This window comes from Corythoichthys intestinalis, chromosome 1, assembly GCF_030265065.1.
Source record: "Corythoichthys intestinalis isolate RoL2023-P3 chromosome 1, ASM3026506v1, whole genome shotgun sequence".
NCBI classification, from domain to species: Eukaryota; Metazoa; Chordata; class Actinopteri; order Syngnathiformes; family Syngnathidae; genus Corythoichthys; species Corythoichthys intestinalis.
Genome location: NC_080395.1, coordinates 11,381,932 through 11,407,954, shown reverse-complemented (window position 1 = coordinate 11,407,954; position 26,023 = coordinate 11,381,932). Strand labels below are relative to the sequence as shown.

The following is a 26,023-nucleotide window of genomic DNA, read 5'->3' as shown; positions in this document are numbered from 1 at the left end:
TTTTTAAATTCTATGCAATAAATGAATTGATAAACTGATAAATATAATGTTATCAAAAACTTAATTAACGAATTGAAAATACAAACAGAAATTAACATTGGCTATGTCCCCAAGTAACACTCTCGTCTGAAGTTGATTTTTATGTAAAACAGGGAAGAGCTTTCAAAATAGTTTACAGTAGAGTAAGTCAACTAGTAATGAACAAAAATATTTTTAGAATTACTTGACCTTTTTCTTATGTTTTGCGAAACCTCTAAACAGCGATCATGCTTAAACACACCTGCTTTTATTGCCTGTACTACTGCAGTGCCTCATAAAATAAGATTGTTGATTACACTATTGTTTTAATAAACAGACATTTAAAATATGAGTTCCTCAGAAAAATGATTGTGTGGTGGGCAACCAAAAGCGTAGGTCTGCATAGGGACGGTAGGGACATAACATTACCAACTTTACAGAATGCTCAAATTGTCCCCTCCAACTTTTAAGCAACCTTGTTTGCATTATTTAATGAGCTCAGTTATATAGGTTATTTAGACTGTCTCCCAATATGTTGTAAGGATAGAATTGACCCTACCATTATTAAGTGAATTATCTTCATTATGTTCACTGACATTTACCCCTTTTCACTGCTGAGTGTACCAGTCAAGTTTTCCCCTCAAAAGCACGTTTGATTGGCTGATAATTTGACACACCCCTCCCACACACACGCGCGCACTCACAGCCCCATGCCGCCTCCTCCACCCCCGAAGTTTTTTAGGGCCAGCAGTAGCTGCAGCCACTTTAAGTATTGTAAAAATACGTCTGTTGTGGAGGTGGCGGAACACACCATAAATTTTGCTCCTGAAAGCCCGACCTGTATCAAGCATGTTAGGTTCTCATGAGATGATTATAGGGCAACAATCTGCCACCACCCTGTCCTGCGTATCATCAGAGTTGAAACTGCGAGGGCCCGTTCAGTCCAGCTTGCAGGCCACGTTTTTTTTTTAAGTCTTTTAGCTCTTCGTCAATATTGTATTCCCAAACCCGGAAGTGTGACATAATTTCCCGAACGCAACAGAAGAATATCCACAGCGAGCACAGCGGCGGCAATGAAAAAAATGAAGGAATGAAACAAAATCAGTTGCTCAGTGTCTGTAAACGGTGGTCTCCAGCGTAAAACGGACAAATTAAAAATAGTCCAGGGGCATAATACGCCATGAAACTGCTATGGCAGCATATATTGTTCTCTCAAACACAACAGTTCTTTTGGCTTAAAATACAACATTTTATTGCAATGAGGGGTGTAAGAATAGAAACTGCTTTTTCATCCTTGTGGGTGTTTTCCGCCATATACCTGTATATTGGATAGTTGTGGAAAAGAACAGCAGCTGAAAAATCATTTCAACAATTTTTTCAAAAGGGGCTCAAGGAAAACTGAATAAGAAAATTGAAACGCTTTTCTCACTGTAACTGCAGGAATCAGAATATTTTGTCACACGCTGCAATTCAAAGGTTTTTACTCAGTGTGGCTTCTTGCGTGCTTTACTAAATTTCCTTTCTGAGCGAACAGTTTACCACAAAGTGAGCATGCAAAAGGTTTTTCTCCAGAGTGTGTGCGCTGATGTACTTTTAAATGAGTCTTTTGAGAAAATCTTTTATCGCAAAGTGTGCAGGCGAAAGGCTTCTCTCCAGTGTGTGTTCTTGTGTGAACGTTTAAAGTTGCCTTCGTGAAGAATTTTCTATCACAAAGTGCGCAGGCAAAAGGCTTTTCTATAGTGTGTGTACGCTTATGCTTTTCTAAATCAGTCTTCTGAATAAATCTTCTCTCGCAAAATGTGCAGGCGAAAGGCTTCTCGTCAGTGTGTCTGCTTGTGTGTCTGTGTAAACCTCTCTTATCGAAGAATCTTTTACCACAAAGTGAGCAGGCAAAAGGCTTTTCTCCAGTGTGTGTACGCTTATGCCTTTCTAAATCAGTCTTCTCAGCGTATCTTTTACTACAAAATGAGCAGGCAAAAGGCTTTTCTCCAGTGTGTGTTCTTGTGTGAATGTTCAAATTTGCCTTCTTGAAGAACTTTTTATCACAAAGTGTGCAGGCGAAAGGCTTCTCTCCAGTGTGTGTGCTTGCGTGTCTGTTTAAACCTCTCTCATCGAAGAATCTTTTATCACAAAGTGAGCAGGCAAAAGGCTTTTCTCCAGTGTGTGTACGCTTATGCCTTTCTAAATCACTCGTCTGATTGAATCTTTTAACACAAAGTGTGCAGGCAAAAGGCTTCTCTCCGGTGTGGTTTCTTGTATGTCTATTTAAACAACTCTTCTTGAGGAATCTTTTACCACATAGTGTGCAGGCAAAAGGCTTCTCTCCAGTGTGTCTTCTTGTGTGAATGTTTAAATTTGCCTTCGTGAAGAATTTTTTACCACATAGTGTGCAGGCAAAAGGCTTCTCTCCAGTGTGGTTTCTTGTGTGCAAAACTAAATGTCCCTTCTGAGTGAATCGTTTACCACAACACGTGCACACAAAAGGCTTCTCTCCAGTGTGTGTACGCATGTGTTCCTTTAAGTCGCATTTCCAAGGAAATGTTTTATCGCAAAGTGAGCAGGTAAAAGGTTTCCCAACCGTGCTTTCTTTTGCGTCTCTTTTTAGTGATGACTTAATTAAGGATTTTGAAGCATTTTGGTCAAAGTCATAATCCTCCTCATCAGTATTAAAGTCAGAAGAATGTGACGTTATGTCTTCGCTGTCCGAAAGCGGAGCTAAAAGGCCGTCCGGTTGCGATCGTCCCTCTCCTTTTGTTGTCAGGTGCTGAAACGAGCTGTCACTCGAAGATTTCGCTGCTCCGCTCTCATTGCTTAGACCTTCGTCTTCTTCGCTCTTTACACCCATTGGACACTTGAGGATATGAACTTCTTGATTTTCTTCTTTAATGTTAGGGGTCTCTGGCTCCGCCTCCTGTTTGATCCACGGCATGTCGGACTCCTCCTCCTGTTTAACGTGGAGGGGATCGTGCTTCTCAGGGTGAAGATCTTCAACATTGACGTCTGCGGGACACTGGGTGAGAAAAAAAAAAAAATCACATGATTTGCTGACGTCGGATTTATATAGAGAGAAATACAGGTAGACCCCGGGTTACTTTTACTTGAGTAGATTTGTAAAGACGAAATGCGACTATTAAGGCCGAGTTATACTTCCACGTCATACCTGCGCCGTCAAGGAAGACCCGATTTACAACCCTGCGCCGTAGCCTAACGCGGTCCTATTGATTTCACGTCAAAGCATATGATGTGGCGGAAATGCACTATGATTGGGCCGCTCACTGTTGTTTCCGGTTCAGCACGAAATCACCGCCATTGTAAAATATTATTTTTATAGACGCAAAAATGGAAATCATCGAAGAGCAAGCCTCGTCAAGACATCATAAAGTTTGCCAAACGGCAAGGTCAGCGATTGAATAAAAAAAAAATGGAAGAACCACCGAGACGTGTGTGTTCGGAATCGAGTGGCCACACGAAGCAGTGACCCAGTCGGCCAAAAACTGCCAGCTTTTCATCACTTTATGTTGTATTTTTTGTTGGTGCACTTCATCATTTATTGTGTACATATGTTAGCTGTGAGTCTGTGACTTATTTACGTGTCACACTTCAAACATATGAAAAATAAAGCACAGATTTGGTGTCAAAAGAGTTGTTTCGATCTTTAATTTTCAATAACAGACAGTTCACACACGATACATCATCACTGATTGAGAGTGCCTCGGTGCTTTTTATGATGACGTTAACATCAAGGCTTCCAACGCAGATTGGGAAGTTCCATAGACGCCAGAAATCTGCTATGGCTTTCCACTGGCTGGTTGTAGGACACGGCAAACAAATAGGGCCGGAGGGCTTTGCAGACCTCGGACAAAACGCTGGACGCAGTGCTCGACGCCAGTTTGAAGCTAGCCACCACAGCTAGCTGGTTTTCACCCGAGGCAAGAAGAACTCTATGCGGCATCAAAAGTTGGACTGACCGCCTCGAAACAGTCTTCTGTGTCGCCTGCGCCTCAACATTTGCATGATCAACATTTATTCGATGTTGATGAGCTGAAGATCCACATTCAAGCGTTCCATCTTGCATTGTTTATTTTTTCTCCGTTAAACTAGACAAGAGGAAGTCAACAAGCATGCCGAAAAACCATACAAACATAACACAACACCCCTGCAGTGGCCTGGCGGTGAATTACAGAGCAACGCGTCACCTAGCCGGAGAACCATTGAATGTCGAATGACGCCTTTGTTGCTGCGCCGTCACCGCAACGCGGGAGCATAACTCAGGCTTTACTCCGCTACTTTGGGCTTCACTATAGAGTTGTTACATTTTTCCTCTTTATTCTAGATATTGACTTTATTTTTGCCAGAGATGCCGACAAAGGCGCTCTCATTTTCACCAATGACATGTTGCAACAATAACCACATGCTTCACTATAGACCCTACCCACCGACGTCACAAAATCACGTGCTCGCTGTATTGTTCCGCCCCCTTGTCCGTCATTTTGTGTCTGTATTATCAATGGTCTCAATTGATCGAGCAATTTATAATGCATTTCATGGAAAACCCGGTGCTTTCCGATGCCGTAAACTCACTTGATGCGTTGCATAAAAGGCGTTATGTGGAAAAGCTTCAGTTTATCCATTCGCCAGATCCATATTTGATGCCTAAATCGATGTTTTTCGACCCGCTGTCTCCGCCGTATTTGCCTGACATCTGCTAGCTACCCTGATATGTACAACTATCTTGTCCACACAAAATCAGCCTATTCTCACGAAAGTTTGAAAAACTTTAAGAGCTTGGAGGCTTATAAATACTTCGTTGCTGGTTGGGTGAAACAGGTCCTCGTCCACGAAAATTCGGCAGGAATCTATCTTGTGCTTGGAAAGGTGAGTTACGAAATTTTCAATTCAAAATCTTTTGTTATTGCTAACATCCACTGTCAAGTCTAATGTATTTCATGTCGTTTGTCAATGGAGTTAGGGCTTTTAATGTTTATATGGTTTAGCGATAGCACTCTCACTACATACATACGTGTATGTTGTCGGCAATTAGCCTAGCAATGATCTTAATTGTGGTTGTCAGCCCAAAACCCTCTAAATATATATTAAATGCATCTTACCAGATATAAAATGACTACTACATAATCTGTGGTAATCGTTTGGAGCCCAGTTTTCTTGTCGAATTGCAGCAGCCCATCTCGCTCTCCTCTCCGCGTCTCTCGGAATCCGGTAGAACTTCAAGTCTCTCCGTCTATCTTCTCTGTTATTGCAACCGACAGCCACACACGCCTTCACCATTTTGATTATTAATGTTAACAAGCAGAAAAACACGCCGTAAATAGGAGGAATGTACGTAGCCGTAACAAGTAAACACGATGTGTTGACGGACAATTGGGCGGCACTAGTCAGGAGGCCGGAGTTGTGACGTCACGTGGGTAGGGTCCATACCAATCAAAGTTAAAATGTTTTTTCTCACCAGAGGGCGCTCGTGCTCTTTGAACGGGTGGTATATTTTTGTTTTATTTTTTTCCACAAGAAAATTATATTTTATTTCAGTCAAATTTTTATCACTGGATAGTGGATAAAGGGTGGGGGGATAAAACCAATTCCAAAAGTTGTTGAAAATATTGTATCAGCATGGTTTTGTGGTCCCAAAAAACTAATGGTTGACATCACCTTAATAAGGCACAATTAAGATAAAATGGTTATTAATTGATGTTTCAATTGTTGTTCTGGTCTGAATTCCACTCTTTTAGTGTCCTGTTTTGGCCTAATATGGTCATGTAATAGGTTAAAGTATAGTATAATAGTAACCGTTCATATAGATCACGTTATGCTGAGAAAAAATATATACCAATATTTAACAAAAATTCATATTCTACGCAGTTACTCACAATGTTACTTATAACGTGAGTATTCTTTTTAACGAATACTTTTTTACTTGTACTTGAGTAAGTTTTTGGATGACTACTTTTACTTGAAACATGAGTAATATCATCTGGAAGCCACGCTACTTTTACTTGAGTATAATTTTTGGCTACTCTACCCACCTTTGTATAATGGTAGCAGTATTCATACACGTTTTTCATGGCCAGATTCAAGAATTTTCAAGACCGATTTTCCAGTACCTTTTCAACATTATCCCAATGGGGTTTTATTGGGATTTTTTTTCATAATATGGCGGAAATAATCATATTGCGCCTTCTCACAAGGACACAAACGTCTTCCAAAGTGCTCGACGACGCTGGAGGCTCGAGAAATTTACAATGAAAAGTGGCAGTTCTGAAACCCCCTGGGAAGGCGCGTTTCCCGAGGCAGTGAGCGTTTTGTGGCCAACCGTCCAAAACCAGAGGGCAATGGCGGATCTAGGGGGTGGCTACATGGGCTGAAGCCCCAGAGGTTTTCTCAAAAGCCCCGGATCTCGCAAGCCCCGGATCTCGCAAGCCACGCTCTCGCTTCTGAGTTGTTAGTGCGGGACTGGAACTCACTAGAGTGGCATGATGCACAGGAGAGTCTGTCTGTCCAGAAGAAGTGTTTGCTCTTCGTCACTGACAGCGTCTACAAGCGCAATGTTTTCATCTGTAAAATTTTACTCCATGTCATGTCCATTTATTACTTGCATATGTTATGCGGCGTTATGTCACCCTCTGCTGGCGATTCGGTGCAACTGATTATATGGGTTTCGGCGCGCTCTTCTGACGTCATTATATGTAGACGCGAACTCACACTAATAGACAGTGCTATTCAGACCAGCTAACGTCTGCATCCAGTGTTCAGTGGCGGTTCTCACGGTCTCATCACGCTGTTTGTGTCTGATACATGCATCGCTTGTGAGTTGTGTTCCTCCTTTGTAAATATTAATGAGTATTATATAGTTATAGGTGATGTGTATTTGGGTTTGTTCTCATGTATGGTGAAGTGCAGTTACATTGTGGGATGCTTGTGAGCTAATTGGCTGGTGCTACTGCTCAGATAGACACGTGTGTGTACATTTTATGTTATTTTGTGATTTATGCAAGTTATTGACACAATGTTTTATTATTTTCAGTTTTACAAAAATACAAGAAACGTGCTCCTGTCAAAAGAAAGATGACTTCAGTAAAGCCCATGCAACTTTGCCACACCGTCTGATTTCTTTTTGGAGCTTCTTATGTTCGCTATCTGTCGATTTGTGCACTCACTCACATTGAGGACAGAATAGTAAAAAAGCGGCTTTCGACGACACTACAGCATCGACGAAGGCGGGATACTGCACAAGCTCAAGACTGGACATCATTCTTCTCATTAATTCCTTGGTAAAGGAGATGAAATAATAATGTCGCATGTTAGCAAAGCAAATTCCCAGCATTCTTTCTCCACCACATCAAGTGCTTCCTCAGCTAGCAGGGCAGCAGCCAGGGCCAGAGCTAAAGTTGAAGCAGCACGGGCGAGTGCCCCCTTTGTGCAACGAGAAGCTGAAATAAAAATAGAAGAGGCACGTTTAGCTGCACAATTATCGACATTAAAACACGAAAGAGAGATAGCTGCAGCTTTGGCAGAAGCGGAAGTTCTCGAAGCGGCGGCAGAAGCCGAAGAGGACAACAGGTCTCGTGGTGGTTCTTTTCATGTCACAATGCAGCGCACCAACAGCTACGTTGAGCAGCATATCAAGCACGGCAGTGAAGAGGAGCCTCCAGAACTTAAACCGTATACGCCATCCATTTTGCCACCTCACCAGCTAAACGTCCAAACAGTCAAAAGGCAAAACCTCGTAGATGACAGCGGCCCTTCTCATGTTACGACAAGGGTGAGTGTTCCCACAGCAAAGCAGCCTGAAAGAGCGACAGTGGCGACCCATCGTTATCAAACAACAGACAACAATATCCAGAACACACAACGACTGGACGCCGACTCAACCTTCGCACGGCCGAACACTTCTTCCTTCAGACGAGGTCCACTACAGCAACAAAGTGACAATGGGACCGGCATGAGCGACATCGCAAGGTATCTGGCACGTCGCGAGCTCGTGAACTCTGGCCTCACCAAGTTCGACGATCGGCCAGAAAGTTATTGGGCATGGAAATCTTCGTTCCTTAACGCCATCAAAGGACTCGAACTAAGTACAACTGAAGAACTTGACCTCCTAACAAAGTGGCTAGGAGCTCAATCTTCGAAGTATGTCCTCAGAATCCGCTCTGTGCACGTCCTCAACCCCGCAGTAGGTCTGAAGATGGCATGGGGTCGCCTAGAGGAGTGCTACGGCTCCCCCGAAGTAATCGAAAGGGCTCTCTTCGAGCGAATAGAGAACTTTCCTAAAATAGGCCCCAGGGACGCTTTGAAACTAAGGGAACTAGGAGACCTGTTAAGTGAGTTGGAGTCAGCAAAATCTGAAGGCTACTTACCTGGTCTCTCATACTTGGACACTCCCAAAGGAGTCAATCCCATCGTAGAAAAACTTCCATACAACCTACAAGACAGATGGTTAGCTCAAGGTTCACATTACAAAGAACAGCACAATGTATCATTTCCACCATTCGCCTTCTTCACAGATTTTATATGCAGTGAAGCAAGAAGAAGAAATGATCCCAGTTTCATCCTTTCATCAAGCTCTACAGCTCCACCCAACAGTCTCCACAGATCCAGCTCCACAGGTACAGCTAGGCCTGAACAAGTGAAAGGAAAGTTAAGACAGTTTGAAAGACATGTGGCTACTCACAAAACTGAAATTGCGTCACAACACTATAGTTCTCAGCAAGATGGTTACAACGACAAGCCGAATGACATTAATAAACAATGCCCCATTCATAAAAAACCTCATCTTCTGAAAAACTGTAGAGGTTTTCGAACCAAGCCACTAGAAGAAAGGAAGACTTTTCTAAAAGAAAATGGCATCTGCTTTAGGTGTTGCGCTTCAACAAGCCACATTGCAAAAAATTGTGAACTAGCTTTGAAATGCATGGAGTGTGACAGTGATAGCCATGTTACTGCATTACATCCAGGACCACCTCGCTGGGGTGTCAAAAACCCCTCACTCGAGCATGGCGGGGAGAGCGAAGGAGAAACAACTGAGCCAGCAGTTACCTCCAGCTGCACAGAAGTTTGCGACGGAAGGAAGCAACCTAGATCATGTTCCAAGATTTGCCTGATAAAAGTCTATCCCAAGATGCACCAAGACAAAGCTGTTAAGGTCTATGCCATTCTAGACGACCAAAGCAACAAGTCGTTGGCAAGGTCAGAATTCTTCACCTTGTTCCAGATTCAAGGCTCTGACTCACCATATACATTGCGCACGTGTGCTGGCATTACTGAAACTTCAGGTAGAAGAGCAACAGGGTTCATCGCAGAGTCACTAGATGGAAAGACAAGCGTGGCCCTTCCCACACTAATCGAGTGCAATCACATGCCAGACGATCGATCGGAGATCCCCACACCTAAAGCCGCACAGCATCATGCTCACCTGAGACCCATAGCCCACCATATTCCACAACTAGATCCAAAGGCTCAAATCCTGCTCCTTTTGGGACGCGACATCCTCCAGGTGCATAAGGTCAGAGAACATCGTAACGGTCCTCCCAGTGCCCCTTATGCGCAGAGACTGGACTTGGGCTGGGTCGTCGTTGGCAACGTCTGCTTGGGTTCAACACACAAGCCAGAGACAGTCTTGTCTTTCCGGACAAATGTACTTGAAAACGGGCGTCCGTCTCACCTTTCTCCTTGCCCTAAACACCTTAACGTCAAGGAAAGGTTTGGCAACACAAATAATGGTGACGGAAGTCTGGGCAACTCAATCTTCGAAAAGACCAAAGATGATGATAAAGTCGGTCTCTCCATCGAAGATCACCTCTTCCTTAAACTTATGAAAAAGGAGATGTTTATGGACGACACCAACAGTTGGGTGGCACCGCTCCCATTCAGATCTCCTCGGCAACGACTTCCAGACAATCGGGAGCAAGTTCTCAATCGGCTTACTTCTCTGCGACGCACTCTAGAAAGAAAGCCTGAAATGAAGAATCATTTCCTGAACTTCATGCAAAAAATCTTTGACCGCGATCAGGCAGAGTTAGCACCAACTTTGCCAGAAGGACATGAAAGATGGTATCTACCAATCTTCGGCGTGTATCACCCACGTAAGCCAACTCAAATCAGGGTCGTCTTTGATTCCAGCGCCCAACACCTAGGCGTCTCGTTAAACGACGTGCTACTTACTGGGCCAGACTTGAATAACAGCTTAATCGGGGTCTTGCTACGTTTCCGAAAAGAGCCGGTAGCAGTAATTGCTGACATTGAGCAAATGTTTCACAGCTTCATCGTGAGGGAGGACCATCGAGACTTTCTTCGGTTCTTCTGGTTCAAGGACAACAAACCCTGCAACGAGATCGTCGAGTACAGGATGAAGGTCCACGTATTCGGCAACAGCCCGTCTCCGGCAGTAGCCATCTACGGTCTTCGTCATGCAGCACAACAGGGAGCAAATGATTACGGCATGGACACCAACCACTTCGTCCAACGAGACTTCTATGTCGACGACGGTCTAAAATCCTTCCCATCAGCTGCCGAGGCCATCAGTCTGCTCAAGAGAACACAAGGGATGCTTGCAGTTTCCAACCTGCGGCTCCATAAGATAGCATCAAACGACCCTGAGGTCTTGGAAGCCTTCCCACAGGAAGACCACGCAAAAGGTCTTCAGAATCTGGACTTCGATGACAACTCAGACCTCATCCAACGCAGCTTGGGGCTCAGTTGGGACCTTAAAAATGACCTCTTCACCTTTAAAGTCTCAATTGCAGAAAAACCTTTCACTCGTAGAGGTGTTTTGGCCACTGTAAAGAGTCTTTTCGACCCTCTCGGAATTGTCGCGCCAGTCATCATTCAAGGAAAGATTCTTCTGCGCGAGTTCACCAGTTCAGAGGTTCTTGACTGGGACAGCCCTCTTCCAGAGGAAAAGAACGCTGAATGGACAGTATGGAAAAACTCCTTGCAAGTTTTGAGTGACTTCAAGATTCCTAGAGCTTACACACCAACAACTCTTACCACAGCCTATACAAAAGAGCTCCACATCTTCTCAGATGCCTCAATCAAAGCCATCGCTGCTGTAGCTTACCTTAAGACAATCGACTGTGATGGAGAGTGTCACATCGGGTTTGTACTAGCAAAGGCAAAATTGGCTCCCGTGGCTGCCCATACAGTCCCAAGATTGGAGTTGGGCGCAGCTGTATTGGCAGTGGAAATGGCAGAATTGTTGGAGAGTGAATTGGATATCAACATAGACTCTGTACAGTTCTACACAGACAGCAAAGTTGTCTTAGGCTACATATATAACCAGACCAGACGGTTTTATGTGTATGTTGCCAACAGAGTACAGCGAATCAGAAAGTCCACTAAGCCTGAACAGTGGCACTATGTCTGCACCACTCAGAACCCGGCAGACCACGCAACTCGATCTGTACCCGCAGCTGAGCTTACTAACACAACTTGGCTCACCGGACCTCAATTCCTGTCTCTACCTAATGGAACACCCACTCCAGAAGAAGAAGCCTACAACCTCATCGCTCCAGATCTTGACACTGAGGTGCGTTCTTATGCAAACACGCTCTCCGTTCCGTCAGGTACTCTGGGATGCCACCGGTTTGGCCGATTCTCAACCTGGAAATCTCTGGTGCGAGCCATAACAACCCTGATGCACATCACTCAGTCTCTTCGAAGTTCTGACAAAACCAAGCATGAAGACTGTGCAGGCTGGCATCATTGTAAAAAAGATCGCACTGCAGAGGAGCTGCTACAGGCAGAAAAACTCATCATAAGGTGCGTACAAAGAGAGATCTACACCAAAGAATTCCTTTGTCGGACTGATAGGAAGAACATCTCAAAAGACAGTCCTCTGAGAAAGCTGAATCCATTTGTGGATGACGACGGCCTTCTGAGAATTGGCGGCAGGCTAAACCAGTCAACGCTCGACACAATGGAAAAGCTACCGCTCATCATCCCAGGCCACAACCATGTTGCCGTGCTACTTGTGAGACACTACCACGAGAAGGTCAAACATCAAGGCCGTGTCTTCACGGAAGGGTCTGTGCGCACAGCAGGCTACTGGATTGTTGGCGCCAAGAAGTGTATCAACAGTGTTCTTCACAAATGCATTAAATGTCACAAGCTACGTGGAAGAGCTGTTGAGCAGAGGATGGCGGATCTTCCCCCTGATCGCCTGAGTGCCGAGCCACCTTTCACCTATGTGGGACTTGACGTGTTTGGTCCTTGGACTATCGCGACAAGACGAACCCGCGGAGGGCAGGCTAACAGCAAAAGGTGGGGTGTACTTTTCACGTGCATGAGTACCCGTGCCGTGCACATAGAGTTGATCGAAGCAATGGATTCATCAAGCTTCATCAATGCTTTGCGGCGGTTCTTTGCGCTAAGAGGACCTGCAAGACAAATTCGCTCCGACTGTGGAACTAACTTCACAGGCGCCTGCAAAGAACTACATATGCTCGTCATGGATCCTGAAAAGCCAAATGTTCGGACATATTTGAGCGAAGAACATTGCACCTGGGTTTTCAATCCTCCTCATTCTTCACACATGGGCGGAGTCTGGGAGAGAATGATCGGCATCTCCAGGAAGATTCTAGACTCCATGCTCATGCAAACCAGCCCTTCATGTCTCACTCATGAGGTGCTGTCAACTCTGATGGCAGAGGTCGTGGCGATCATCAATGCCAGGCCGCTTGTACCAATCTCTTCAGACCCAGAATCACCTTTTCTTCTGACACCATCTTCGCTTTTGACACAGAAGATGTGCACTTACCCTCCTCCTCCGGGAACCTTTGACAGCAAGGACCTTCACCGACAACAATGGAGACAAGTTCAGCACTTGGCAAACATCTTTTGGAACAGATGGAGACGCGAATACCTCCCAACACTACAGAGCCGTAGCAAGTGGCAGGACGTGCGTCCTAACCTGAACGACGGTGACTTGGTCTTGCTCAAAGACGGCCAGGTGAAGCGGAATGAATGGCCAATGGCGCTGGTCGTGAAAACATTCCCGGACCAAGATGGAAAGGTCAGGAAGGTCGAACTCAAAGTTACGAAGTCTGGATCAACAAAGACTTACTTGAGACCAGTCTCAGAGACAGTTCTTCTGCAAAGCGCAAAAGACGTTAAGTGAACTTGATACTTTCTATGTTGCATGGTTGTGTTTGTGTTTTGCATAGTGGTATTTCAATAATACCAGGCGGGGAGTGTCATGTCCATTTATTACTTGCATATGTTATGCGGCGTTATGTCACCCTCTGCTGGCGATTCGGTGCAACTGATTATATGGGTTTCGGCGCGCTCTTCTGACGTCATTATATGTAGACGCGAACTCACACTAATAGACAGTGCTATTCAGACCAGCTAACGTCTGCATCCAGTGTTCAGTGGCGGTTCTCACGGTCTCATCACGCTGTTTGTGTCTGATACATGCATCGCTTGTGAGTTGTGTTCCTCCTTTGTAAATATTAATGAGTATTATATAGTTATAGGTGATGTGTATTTGGGTTTGTTCTCATGTATGGTGAAGTGCAGTTACATTGTGGGATGCTTGTGAGCTAATTGGCTGGTGCTACTGCTCAGATAGACACGTGTGTGTACATTTTATGTTATTTTGTGATTTATGCAAGTTATTGACACAATGTTTTATTATTTTCAGTTTTACAAAAATACAAGAAACGTGCTCCTGTCAAAAGAAAGATGACTTCAGTAAAGCCCATGCAACTTTGCCACACCGTCTGATTTCTTTTTGGAGCTTCTTATGTTCGCTATCTGTCGATTTGTGCACTCACTCACATTGAGGACAGAATACTCCAAAAATGAACAAAAGATAAAAGCTTTCTAGCTAATTTAAATGAACATTGATAGATGAGCACATATTATTGCGTTTACAAGGACAACGCTGACTTGTTAAAAAAATACACACTCAGCAAGAAAACAGTAACATTTTCAATGAACTAGATGTCACGAACTGTACGTAAATAAAGCAAATGCTATGCTAACGCTGTGTTACATTTCGTCTGTGATGCTCACTCAGTACAGACCTTTAAAAGCTAAAGCAACATTGCATATTTTCTTTGGCCAAGATAAGAAAACAAATCCTACCGTGTGTGGACTCCTTGAGATTGAAGGACTGCACTGGTGAGTGTGGTGCAGTGTTGTTAATCTTACTTTTAAAAAGTAATTAGTTACAGTTACAAATTAATCCTCCGAAAAAGTAATTGAGTTAGTAACTCGGTGATTGGTGGGCTGGTATTTGCGCAGCACATCTCATGAGTGACACAAGCAGACACCGCTACGATGCAGGCTAACTACGATACACATAAAAATGCCATACATTGTAAACATGTAACGGAAATCATTGTGGATTTTTGTCTCGTCAGATTGTTTTAGTCTCCCAAAACACGTCTTTAGCCCAAAACAACATTATTTTGTAGAATATAATCAAATGGTTCGCGTATTAATAATTGTGTTATCACCATATGGTGAGATCATCTTTATCGTGAGCCTTGTATGGGCTTGTTGCTCGATAGTCACAGTCATTGATCACTATCACATCAAAACAAGTCATATATTGCATGAAAAATACAACAACAAATATCATGATCTTACCCTCATTTTCTTTAGTTTTTTAGTTGTTCGTCGTGACCTGGATTTCCTCTCCTCATTTTTCATGTCACTACCCTTTGACTTGATGTTTGGGATTGCGTTGGCCTTCTGTCAGAAGTAATTTGTTGCATCTTAAAAATAAGTCGAGAAGAGTCACAGTAATCACTCTAATGTTAACCGATCGACTTTTCCCTAAAACAAACTTTACAAACCGGAAGTGGCGTGAAGCCAAAGCAATCGGAAAGCGTTAGCGTGTCTTAGCTAGCGAGCTAAGCTTAACTAAACTAAGCGGTTAAGTAAGCCTCCGAAGCTTTAACATAAGACGACTTCCACTATGCTTTAAGATGGGACTTTTTAGTGTCGCTCGTTTGGTTAGGATAACAGTGAACAAAAGAACTGCACATCCTGGACAGTACAAATGTTGCGTCAAGTGAACCGGAAGTAAAAACGTGCTGAAACTTCAATGTTGAAGCGTTTGGAAGTTCCATCATTACTTTACGTCACTGGAGTCCAAAAATAGTCAATAAATATGATCAACATATACAAATTCCAGTCATCACTGTCAATAACTCAATTTGAATGCTCAGAATTTAAATAATTCATAAATGTATATGTAACCCGACCCGTGCAACCCCTGTTTGTACACCGCGATGCTCTGCGTTGTATATTCTTATTGGATCGGTGATGACGGGGTGTATGGCAGAAAGGACGAGTGGGCACGGGCGTTCTGATTTGTAGATTGGACCACGCCGTTTATTGGCACAAGCAACTCGGCAACTTCTTCTTTTCCCAACCTTCATGAAATACAATGGGACATCATTGTCATATACAGTATTGCAAATAAAACAAAAATAATATTCATATATCCCACAAATTAATGTTAGAAAAAGAAAAGTGCTCAATCTGCATAATATAAGGCAATATACGTCTGTTGTGGAGGTGGCGGAACACACCACAAATTTAACACAGCTAACCAACAATGAAAAGAAAACTATTGGCATTCACAAATTCACAGTCAAAATAAATATGCAAAATGCACATTAAACTCACCTAAACTTTGCTCAAACTCTTTGTAAACATGTTAGCAGCCCGTTTAGCTTAACAAATAGACTGGATGGCAATATTCAGTCACCATATACCAACTCTGATGCTGGGAGCCATGAACAAACGTCTTACTTTCATGAAATACAATGGGACATAAGGCACAATGGCGCCAGCACTGGAAGACAGAGGAAACTACGGCATCAGTGAAGGGTCAAAACACACACATTGCCTTGATCTCCCAATTTATCCAAAACTCGCCAATGCCATCTGGTGGCGCATTTAAATCACTAGCCTACATCTACATTGACTTTATCCAACATTTCACGCTGAAGTTTCCTTTCCCTCTCTCTCTCCCACAGACTCCTCTCGAAGTTTCAACATCTGAACGTTTCTACTTCCGGTTCACTTGACGCAACATTTGTTTACCCATCCGGGACTTGTTGTTCTTTAGTTTTTACCGCTCCTAACCAAATGAACTCCTTCAAAACATTCTCATCGGGTAAGTACCCAAGTAAGTAAGAATTTAGTGGACTGAAGAGTTCCATTTTAAAGCATAATGGAAGTTGTTTGGCTTCACGTTGAAGCTTCGCAGCCTTACCTTACTTTATTCAGTTTATCTTAGCTCGCTAGCTAAGACAAGTTAATGCATTCCGATTGCTTTTGCTAAACGCCACTTCCGATTTGCAAACTTTGTTTTCAGGAAAAGCAGATCGGTTAACATGAGAGTGATTACATTAATTGTATAAGACGCTTCTGGACTTGTCTTTAAGAAGCGACAAATTACAACTGACTGAAGGCCAACCCAAACACAAACATCAAGTCAAAAAGGAGAACGTGGAAAATGAGGATAGGAAAACCGGTGATGTATCGAAGTCTGTCAACGAACACTTTTTTTCATGACGAGCTAAAGACGTGTTTTGGGCGACTAAAACATAATGAGCCAAAGGCCAGTTTTTGTCTGACGAGACAAAAATCTACAATAATTGCTGTCGCATGTTTACAACGTATGGCATTTTTATGTGTAGTTAGCCTGCATCGTAGCAGTGTCTGCTTGTGTCACTCTTGTGACGTGCTGCCCCCCCCCCCCCCAATTACTGAGATACTAACTCAATTACTTTTTGGGAGGAGTAATTTATAACTGGAACCAGTGTCGTTAATCTTACTTGAAAAAGTAATTCCAGTTACAAATTACTTCTCCCAAAAAGTAATTGCGTTACTAACTCAGTTACCTATTTGTAAGAGTAATTAGTTACTTGTCAACTCGCCCCAAGTATTTGACCACAATTGAAAACACATAAATGTGTTGCCTCTGGATGCTTTGAAAGTAACAAATGTGCATGCAGGGTCTTTCCTCTCTCCCTGGCTTCTTCATGGGAACATATGTCTCTTCGTTGTGTGTGTGCATGTGCTCTTCTTCTCGTGTGCAGGTTAGGCATGTGCTGGTATGAGATTTTGACGGTACGATAACCGTGAGCAAAAATACCGCGGTTTTACGGTATCACGGTATTGCAATTATAGCACCAAAATGTGTTATTTTGAGAGGTATGGGTTAAAAAAAAAAAAAAAAAAAACTTTTTTCCGGGATCTTATTATGTTTCAGAAAATATTTGCAAATTGGAACATGAATATTATGTTAAAATAAATAAATAAACAAAACAAATTTTAAATAAAATTAAAATAAATAGAACTTATAGACTACCCACAGCCACAGCTCAGGTTGCTCAAGATTTTTTTTTTTGAGGGGGCAAAAGCTCAAGTGAAGTTTCGCCATTTTCAGCCACTGTGTCAACTCTAGTCTACATGTCATGCCTTTGTGTTAAAAAGACACAGAATTCATAAGTTAATAAGTTAAAAATGGATAAGTTAGTTAAAATGTGAATGTTGTTGTGTAAAGGTTTTATCTAAAAACACTGGGAGTGAGACCTCTCCTTGTCCAGTGAGCGTGCATTTGTGCTTCAGGCCAGATCATCTGTCGCAATTAGCGATCTTTGATGCTATCCCTTTTCCTTCATTCAAGCTTGTTTCTCAGTGGCCGTGAGATTTATAACCTCGACGAAGTTGCTCTTCCAGCAAAGACTAGGCCAGTGCTTCTCAATTATTTTCTGTCATGCCCCCCCAAGGAAGCCGTAAATGTTTCGCGCCCCCCCAAACTCTCTGCCGCCACTGTAAATAGTATCATTTGTCTATAAAATTACTATTATAAATACGCATCTGCCTAACATTGTGTCCTTTTTTTTCTAATAAAGAAAAAAAGTAACATAGATCAACTTATAATAAAGTATAACTTTATTAACATTGTTTTGTTTGTAACAGAGAAGACTTGACGTGCATCAATTTGCCTGAATTTTTAAAAATGTCACATCCAAACTGTAAAAAATACACTCAAGGTACATTTTTGACCATTTGACACAGAAAAATAAAATGTAATAATCGGTAAACAATAACAAAATTGATTAGTAACATTCACTCATGAGGACAATATGCCAAAAAATTTGACCGAAAAAACAAAACTGGATAAAAGAAAAAAAAGAGTGTCCTTGGACAGGACAGTTTTTATTTTTGCTGCTCACAGTATTTACCTCCTTTGCAATGGTGTGGAGTTATTTTGCAACGAGCATGCTAACAATGCTCACTGGATTATTGATATAACACTGACAAAGCAGGACGATTGTTGGCAATATTCGGCACGTTTTCACTGAAAAACAATCAAGCGGCTTATCAATGAGATTGGGGTCTAATGTCTTTAAGTGGCGTCTTAATTGATTTGGCTTCTGGCTGTCCGCTATAATTATTTTTAGACACAGTAAACAGTGGTCTTTCCTCATCACCCACTATATTAAAAGTCAAAGCTAAAAGGCAAACAGCACGAAAAAAGCGCATTCTCAGCAGCCGAGGTAGAACCGTAGGTGAGGGCGGTCGTCGTGACGATCCCAAGCCGAAAATGGCACTTCTCGGGCGGCGACGTGAGAACCGGACAAGACAGTGGGTCGCTGCGTGAGTGAGTCCGGTCGGAAAACAGCTTTCGAAAACGGCGGTGGCACACTGCTCTTCATATCTGTTTTCTGTGTGTGCTGAGTGCTCTTCCTTAGTTCAGAAATACTGCGCGCACTCTGAAAATGAGAGCGCCACTGCCACCTACTGAGTGGATGTGCAAGTACACTTTATTCCAGTATGGCAAAAAAACAAAAAAAAGCATGTTCCCCGAGGTCACATGCACCCCCCCTGGCATCGCTCTGTGCCCCCCCAGGGGGGCGCGCCCTACTATTATAGAAGTACTGGACTAGGCTAACATTCGTCTTTGTAAGTGTTTAGTTAATTTGTATTTTGAATTTGAAAGGAAAATGTGTGTTTTGTTTTTGTCGAACTTTTTCATGGATGACTTCCTCACATTCTGTTGTGTTTGTGCTAATGAAGCTACTCACACGTGTAAAATACTATTGAACAACATTTTAAAACTGTATATTTCAGTTACCATGATTTGAGACCTCCATAAATTCAAGAAAGGTACGCCTTTTGTTTGGAGTGTTTCTTTTTTGGTGTTTAGGAGAATAGCGTCACTGACACACACACATCAACAACCGGAGAGGGAGGGGTGAGCGCTGCCGCTCCAAGATACTTCTGGCTGGATTTTTGAGACTTGTAAAATAGCGAATACCGTAAGCAAGGCAAGGCAAGGGAAATTTATTTGTATAGCACAATTCAACACAAGGCAATTCAAAGTACTTTACATCACATGAAGATCATAAAAATCACATTTAAGACAATCAAAATCGGAAATAAAATTATACATAAAAATCGCATTTAATAACAAATAGAATAAAAATAAATAAATAAAAATAAAAGAAAAACTACTCCTACTAATAATAATTGAAATCAGAAATGGAGATAAGCACAAGAGGAATAGAAAGCAAGTAGGGTCTAAGGATGGGGGAAACCCAGGACTTGAATTTATTTATTCATCTTTGTTGCTTCATTTGCTGTTTCTGATTGTGTATCATATTGCCTCTGCAAAGCCCTTTGAGACAATGTTGTTGTGATCTAGGGCTATACAAATAAAATTGAATTGAATTGAATAGATTGAAATATATAGACAGTTATGGATATGCAGTGCTCAACAAAAGCGTTTTTAGCCCTGATTTAAAGGAGCTAACAGTTTGAGCATACTTCAGACTAGAGATGTCCCGATCCGATATTTGGATCGGATCGGACGCCGATATGGGCAAAAAAACGCATCGGTATCGGATCGGAACACGGGGAAAATTCTGATCCAGACTTCTGATCCAGTTTTTTTTTTAAAGTCCGGTCCGGGTTTTCCAGCGCACCGATTTACATAATCCATTCCAGTTTTTGCTTTGGTTTCCCTAAAATCCGGTCCGCATTTTACGGCACACCTTCAACACACTACATTTACATTACCGTCTCCCAATTTAACGAGAGACTTTATCGGTAAAAATGGCAGCTGTGTGGGATCATTTCACCTTACAGGACGACTAAGACGAAGAGGCAGAGAGCAACATATGCCACAATAAAGTCAAGCGTAGTGGCAAAGCTGTAAGAAGTTTTAATGCAACCAACCTAATCAAGCATTTAGCGAAATACCACCACAAACAATATGAGGAGTATGTTAAGAAAACCGAAGACAAAAAGTAAGGTCCTACCCAAATAACACTGGCAGAAACTTTTGCTATACGTGACAAACTGGCGCTCGACAGTCCCAAAGCCCAGGGAATAACAAGAGTCATTGCCGAAGAATTCATTCTGGATGACGAGCCATTATCTGACGTGAGTAAAGACACACCATCCAACACGCGATTCGGCCACTGAAGATTCAAGAACGATTCACAAACATCCAAATTCCGATTATTGAAATATGTCAAGTAAAGTGGAACTAATACACTGCGCGGTCTTCGGGACGCAATGCGCAAAGTAAACATAACTTGTCTTAGACCCGGTTAATGCCAATGCTCAACTCACGGCTTTAGCTCAACCCATGCCGCTGGATAAAAAACACAAGAATACCTGACTTCTGCTGACAGCCGCAACAAACTACGTCAACGTCGTTTTACTGGAGATAATCGATATCATATGTAAATAGAACCAGATGCTACACGACAGACTCGACTGCGTTAGCAACATTGAAGTATGGAAAACTAAACGGCCGCCATCTTAAAGCAGGAGACTTCCCTAGTAGGCTGTTGTGAACCTTCCAAGCGAACCTAATTAACTTTTTATCTAAAATACTCCTAAATCGGCAAAATCTTGACTTGAATCTATCTTCAAAACAGTTTTAAAACTTTCACATGTCGAAAGTAGACAGAAGGGAAATTATGGAATAACGGGAGCAATTTTAACAACTTTAACAGTTGATTCGCAAAATTAAATGAATTGAATGTAGTTTAAAGCTGCTGATACAGAATGGGGACTTGAGTATTTTATTTACTGTTTTAAAATGTTAACTTGATACTGAAATAGTCGTTTATTTAAACCTGAGAGGCTTTTTATACAATTTTTGTAACTAATGCACAAAACATTAAAAGCATCTAATAGCTTGGGGGATTTGTGGGATTTTCCACTGAGGTTGTTGGTGTGTTTTGCTTTTTAAGACAGTTTACAATATTATTTGCACGTTTTACTGACTGACTATGCCATTTGTGTTTGTTATTTATAATGTTTTGTGTTTGTCACTGAATAAACAGGTCCGTTTCTTGTTACCAACCGTTGTTATTCAAACTCACCTAATTCAGCTGGCTAGTTGTTATCAAGGGTACTAAACCTTTTTCAACATGAGTCTGACAACTAAGTAAGGAGGCTAAATAACTTTAAACTTTAACACATGCTCAGATAGGTCAGTATCGGTCAGTATCGGATCGGAAGTGCAAAACAATATCGGTATCGGATCGGAAGTGCAAAAACCTGGATCGGGACATCCCTACTTCAGCCGTTCAGGTAACTTGTTCCAGAGGTGAGGAGCATAATAACTAAATGCTGCCTCACTCTGCTTGGTTCTTGTTCTTCGAACATGCAGAAGACCGGTTCCAGACGACCTTAGGTGTCTAGATGTCTCATAGGAATCCAACAAATCAAGCATGTATTTTGGTCCAAGGCCATTAAGTGTTTTGTAGACGAGCAGTAGTATTTTATAGTCTATCCTTTGACTCACTGGAAGTACTTCGGTATGACGGAAAATTTTAGCGGTTTTGAAACCGTGACGTTTTCATACCACGGTAAACCTTGAAACCGGTAACCGGCACATGCCTAGTGCAGGTACACTCTTTGTGTGTAAATAAGCTCCTACTCGCAATCTCGCATGCGGAGGTACCAGCTGCTTTACTCTTCCTATGCCAAAATAAAAGCATGCATCACAAAACAAAAGTCAACATTATTTAAAAAAAAGACTGGAGACTCCAGCATCGTAAATTTGAAATCACGTGATCACGTCGGGTACGCCGTAACCCAGGGACTACCTGTATTTTTCTCCATATCTGTGACGTCAGCAAATTATGTGATTTTTTTTTTTTTTTTTTTTCACCCAGTGTCCCACAGAGACTATAAAAGATCTTCGTCCTGAGAAGCAAGATCTCGTCCACGTTAAACAGAAGGAGAAGTCCGACATGCAGTGGATCAAACAGGAGAAGGAGCCAGAGATCCCTGACATTAAAGAAGAAAAACTGGAAGTTGAAATCCTCAAGTTTCCAATGGGTGTCAGTGTAAAGAGCGAAGAAGACGAAGGTCCAAGTGATGAGAGCGGAGCAGCGAAAGCTTCGAGCGACATCTCATTTCAGCACCTGACAACAAAAGGAGAGCGACGATTGCAACCGGACGGCCTCTTAGGTCCGCTTTCGGACAGCGACGACATAACGTCACATTCTTCTGACTTTAATACTGATAAAGAGGAGGATGACTTTGACCAAAACGCTTCAAAATCCTTAGACAAGTCACCATTGAAAAGAGACGCAAAAGAAGACGCGGTTGGGAAACCTTTTCCCTGCTCACTTTGTGTTCAATCATTTCCTTGGAAATGCAATTTAAAGGCACACATGCGTACTCACACTGGAGAGAAGCCTTTTGCCTGCACAATTTGTGGTAAACGATTCATCGAGAAGGGTAGTTTAAACAAACACATAAGAACACACACTGAAGAGAAGGCTTATGCCTGCACACTTTGTGATAAAAAATACTCCACGAAGGCAAAATTAAACATTCACACAAGAACACACACTGGAGAGAAACCTTTTGCCTGCACACTTTGTGATAAAAAATTCTTCACGAAGGCAAATTTAAACATTCACACAAGCACACACACTGGAGAGAAGCCTTATGCCTGCACACTTTGTGGTAAAAGATTCATCGAGAAGAGTAATTTAAACAAACACACAAGAACACACACTGGAGAGAAGGCTTTTGCCTGCACACTTTGTGGTAAAAGATTCACCCGGAAGGGAGATTTAAACAAACACACAATCACACACACTGGAGAGAAGCCTTTTGTGTGCACGTGTTGTGGTAAACAATTCACTCAGAAGGGATATTTAATATTGCACACAAGAAACCACATTGGAGAGAAGCCTTTTGCCTGCACACTTTGTGGTAAAAAATTCTTCACGAAGGCACATTTAAACATTCACACAAGAACACACACTGGAGAGAAGCCTTTTGCCTGCACACTTTGTGATAAAAAATACTTCACAAAGACAAATTTAAAAATTCACACAAGAACACACACTGGAGAGAAACCTTATGCCTGCACACTTTGTGATAAAAAATACTTTACAAAGGTAAATTTAAACATTCACACAAGAACACACACTGGAGAGAAGCCTTTTGCCTGCACAATTTGTGGTAAAAGATTCAGCCATAAGGGAGTTTTAAACAAACACACAAGCACACACAATTGAGAGAAGCCTTTTGTGTGCACGTGTTATGATAAACGAGTCACTCAGAAGGGACAATTATGAGTGCACACAAGCAACCACACTATAGAGAAGCCTTTTGCCTGCACATTGTGCGACAAAAGATTTTCTTGAAAGACTAATTTAGAAATACATAAGCGCAAATGCACTGAAATACATAATATGAAATGACATAAAGAACGAAATGATTTTTCATGGGGCTGTTCTTTTTCACAACCATCAAATATATATGGCGGAAAACACACACAAGGCTGAAAAAGCTGTTTCTGCTCTTGCACCCTTCTTTTCAATGAACTGCAGTATTTTAAGCCAAAAGACCTGTTGTGTTTGAGGGAACAATATATGCTGCCATAGCAGTTTCATGGCGCATTATGCCCCCGGACTATTTTTAATTTGTCCGTTTTACCCTGGAAACCACCGTTTACAGACACTGAACAACTGATTTTGTTTCATTCTTTCATTTGTTTCATTGCTGCCGCTGTGCTCGCTGTGGATAGTCTTCTGTTGCGTTCGGGAAATTATGTCACACTTCCGGGTTTGGGAATACAGTATTGATGAAGAGCTAAACAACTTAAAAAGGGAAGAAGAAAAAACACAGATCATCCTTGCATGTACGTATAGTTGAGGAAATAATGTTGACAAATAGTTGATTTTTGATTGACCGGAAAATATGATTGGAAAGTCATCGAATTATGGATTAGCGGGAGTTAAAAAATAGTTGTGTTCGTGGTTGACCGGGAAGACAGCTTATCACCTTAAACGAACTCCACTGGAAATGCCTCATTTAAGGATAGCCTTATTTAAAGGTAAACCTGTTGCTTTTCTTCAGAGCCTTTATCAGCAATGATGTCTTGTGGTAGAATGAACTGCGTTTGTCATCAAAGTTGTGTATAAAATGGTTTTCCAGACACAACGTGACAAAGTTGCCAAAATTGTTAGAAATTGTGCATTTGCTGTGATTGGCACGATGTGCTGCTTTTGGATGCAATTTCCAGCCAAATGGAAACAAGGGGAGTGAAGTGAGTGGTGAAGGTGGAATTATTATTTTTAGTGAACAAATGTGCATAAGTGGAAGCTTCTCCCCCTTTTTGGAACTTTTAACCCACCACGCGTTACAACTGGCGCCCGAACATTTTTCCTGGATCCTCAGTCAAGTAAGGGATCCGTCTATTTTCTGGATCCGACGGTCCCACTGCTTCTGCAATATTGGTTTCAGATCTGTCCATTTTTTTGATTCGTCAGTCCCACAGCGGCTTTTTGGATCAGTCTATTTTGTGGAATCGACCGCCTGGTCGCGGCTGGGACATTGCCATGGGATCGGTCTAATTCCTGGATCTTCGAGTGTGTAAAAAACGCGGATTTGGATTACTATTGCAATCTTTTTTGTTGACTATTCTTCGTGGGAGTTTTCCCCAAATCATACTAAATAATTCAAGCACTATGGCAGGCTATAGTGACGACAGTGACACTAACGTGGACCTTACAGCAGGGCCGGCCCAAGCCATTTGGGGGCCCTAAGCAAAATAATGCAAAGGGGCCCATATTTTTGGCCCACCATTTCGTCACAGTGTACTGTGAAACCCATATGTCCATATTTTGTATATTAATCAGATTTTGTTGCAATGAATACTTCAAACTTCTCACCCCAAATGATTGTCAGTACTTACAGATAGCACCAAACCTTTTTCTAAAAGAGGAAAGAAAGACGTTAAGGAAAAACTTTTATTTTTTTAAGCTTGTAATCAAGTATCAAAACTCACAAAAGTCAAATAAAGCAAACTGAAGTGAACAAAATAGAATATAAATCAAACAATTGCCAGATTGGGCCCCCCTAGTGGTCAGTGGCCCTAAGCAGCTGCATCGTCTGCATATAGGCTGGGCCGGCTCTGCACGGCCTGACAACCAGGTTTGTTCCAATTCTATTTATTTTCGCACCAACCTGGCAAGGGCGCGTACATTGTTGTCCTCACTGCTCTCCGTTATCTCGGCACCGTCCAGGCTAAGACACGTTTGTTGTTTTCCAATGGACTACGTCGCCGTCATTGACCCCCCCGCCCCAAATTATTCCTCTCAGGCACTCAAATTTTAAATATCTTCTTTTTATTAAAACCATAGTGTAATCAACAATCTTATTTTATGAGGTACTCCAGTCGTACAGGCAATAGAAACAGGTGTGTTTAAGCATGATCGATGTTTAGCAGGTTGAGTAATTCTAAAAAAGTATTTAATAACGATTTTAACGCTCTTCTCTGTTCAACATAAAGATCAACTTTTGACGAGAGTGTTACTTGAGGACATAGCTGATGTTAATTTCTGTTGGGATTTTCAATTTGTTGATAAAGTTTTTAATAACATACTTATCAGTTTATCAATTCATTTATAGCGTAGAATTGAAAAAATAAACATGAATAAAGAATTTGAAAAATATATCACGAATTTATATGTATTTT

At 42.0% G+C, this 26,023-nt stretch overlaps 2 protein-coding genes across 3 annotated transcripts; one reads left to right on the top strand and one right to left on the bottom strand.

Moving 5' to 3' along the window:
• Positions 1 to 1,267: 1,267 nt before the first annotated feature.
• Positions 1,268 to 16,025, bottom strand: LOC130923117 (gastrula zinc finger protein XlCGF57.1-like). The gene is made up of 2 exons (XM_057848613.1): positions 15,670 to 16,025; positions 1,268 to 3,028 (listed from the first exon to the last, which is right to left on the bottom strand). The coding sequence occupies exon 2, from the start codon at positions 2,945 to 2,947 to the stop codon at positions 1,499 to 1,501; it is 1,449 nt and encodes a 482-aa protein (XP_057704596.1). The 5' UTR covers positions 2,948 to 3,028; positions 15,670 to 16,025; the 3' UTR covers positions 1,268 to 1,498.
• LOC130923125 (gastrula zinc finger protein XlCGF52.1-like) lies at positions 15,653 to 25,941 on the top strand. Of its 2 annotated transcripts, none has more exons than XM_057848631.1 (2): positions 15,653 to 16,174; positions 22,197 to 25,941. In XM_057848631.1, exon 2 carries the CDS (start codon positions 22,275 to 22,277, stop codon positions 23,556 to 23,558), a length of 1,284 nt encoding a protein of 427 aa, XP_057704614.1. In that variant the 5' UTR covers positions 15,653 to 16,174; positions 22,197 to 22,274; the 3' UTR covers positions 23,559 to 25,941. The 2 variants fall into 2 exon arrangements, with proteins under 2 accessions (XP_057704614.1, XP_057704606.1); XM_057848623.1 differs by having other exon boundaries at positions 15,654 to 16,162.
• The last annotated feature ends 82 nt before the right edge of the window (positions 25,942 to 26,023 follow it).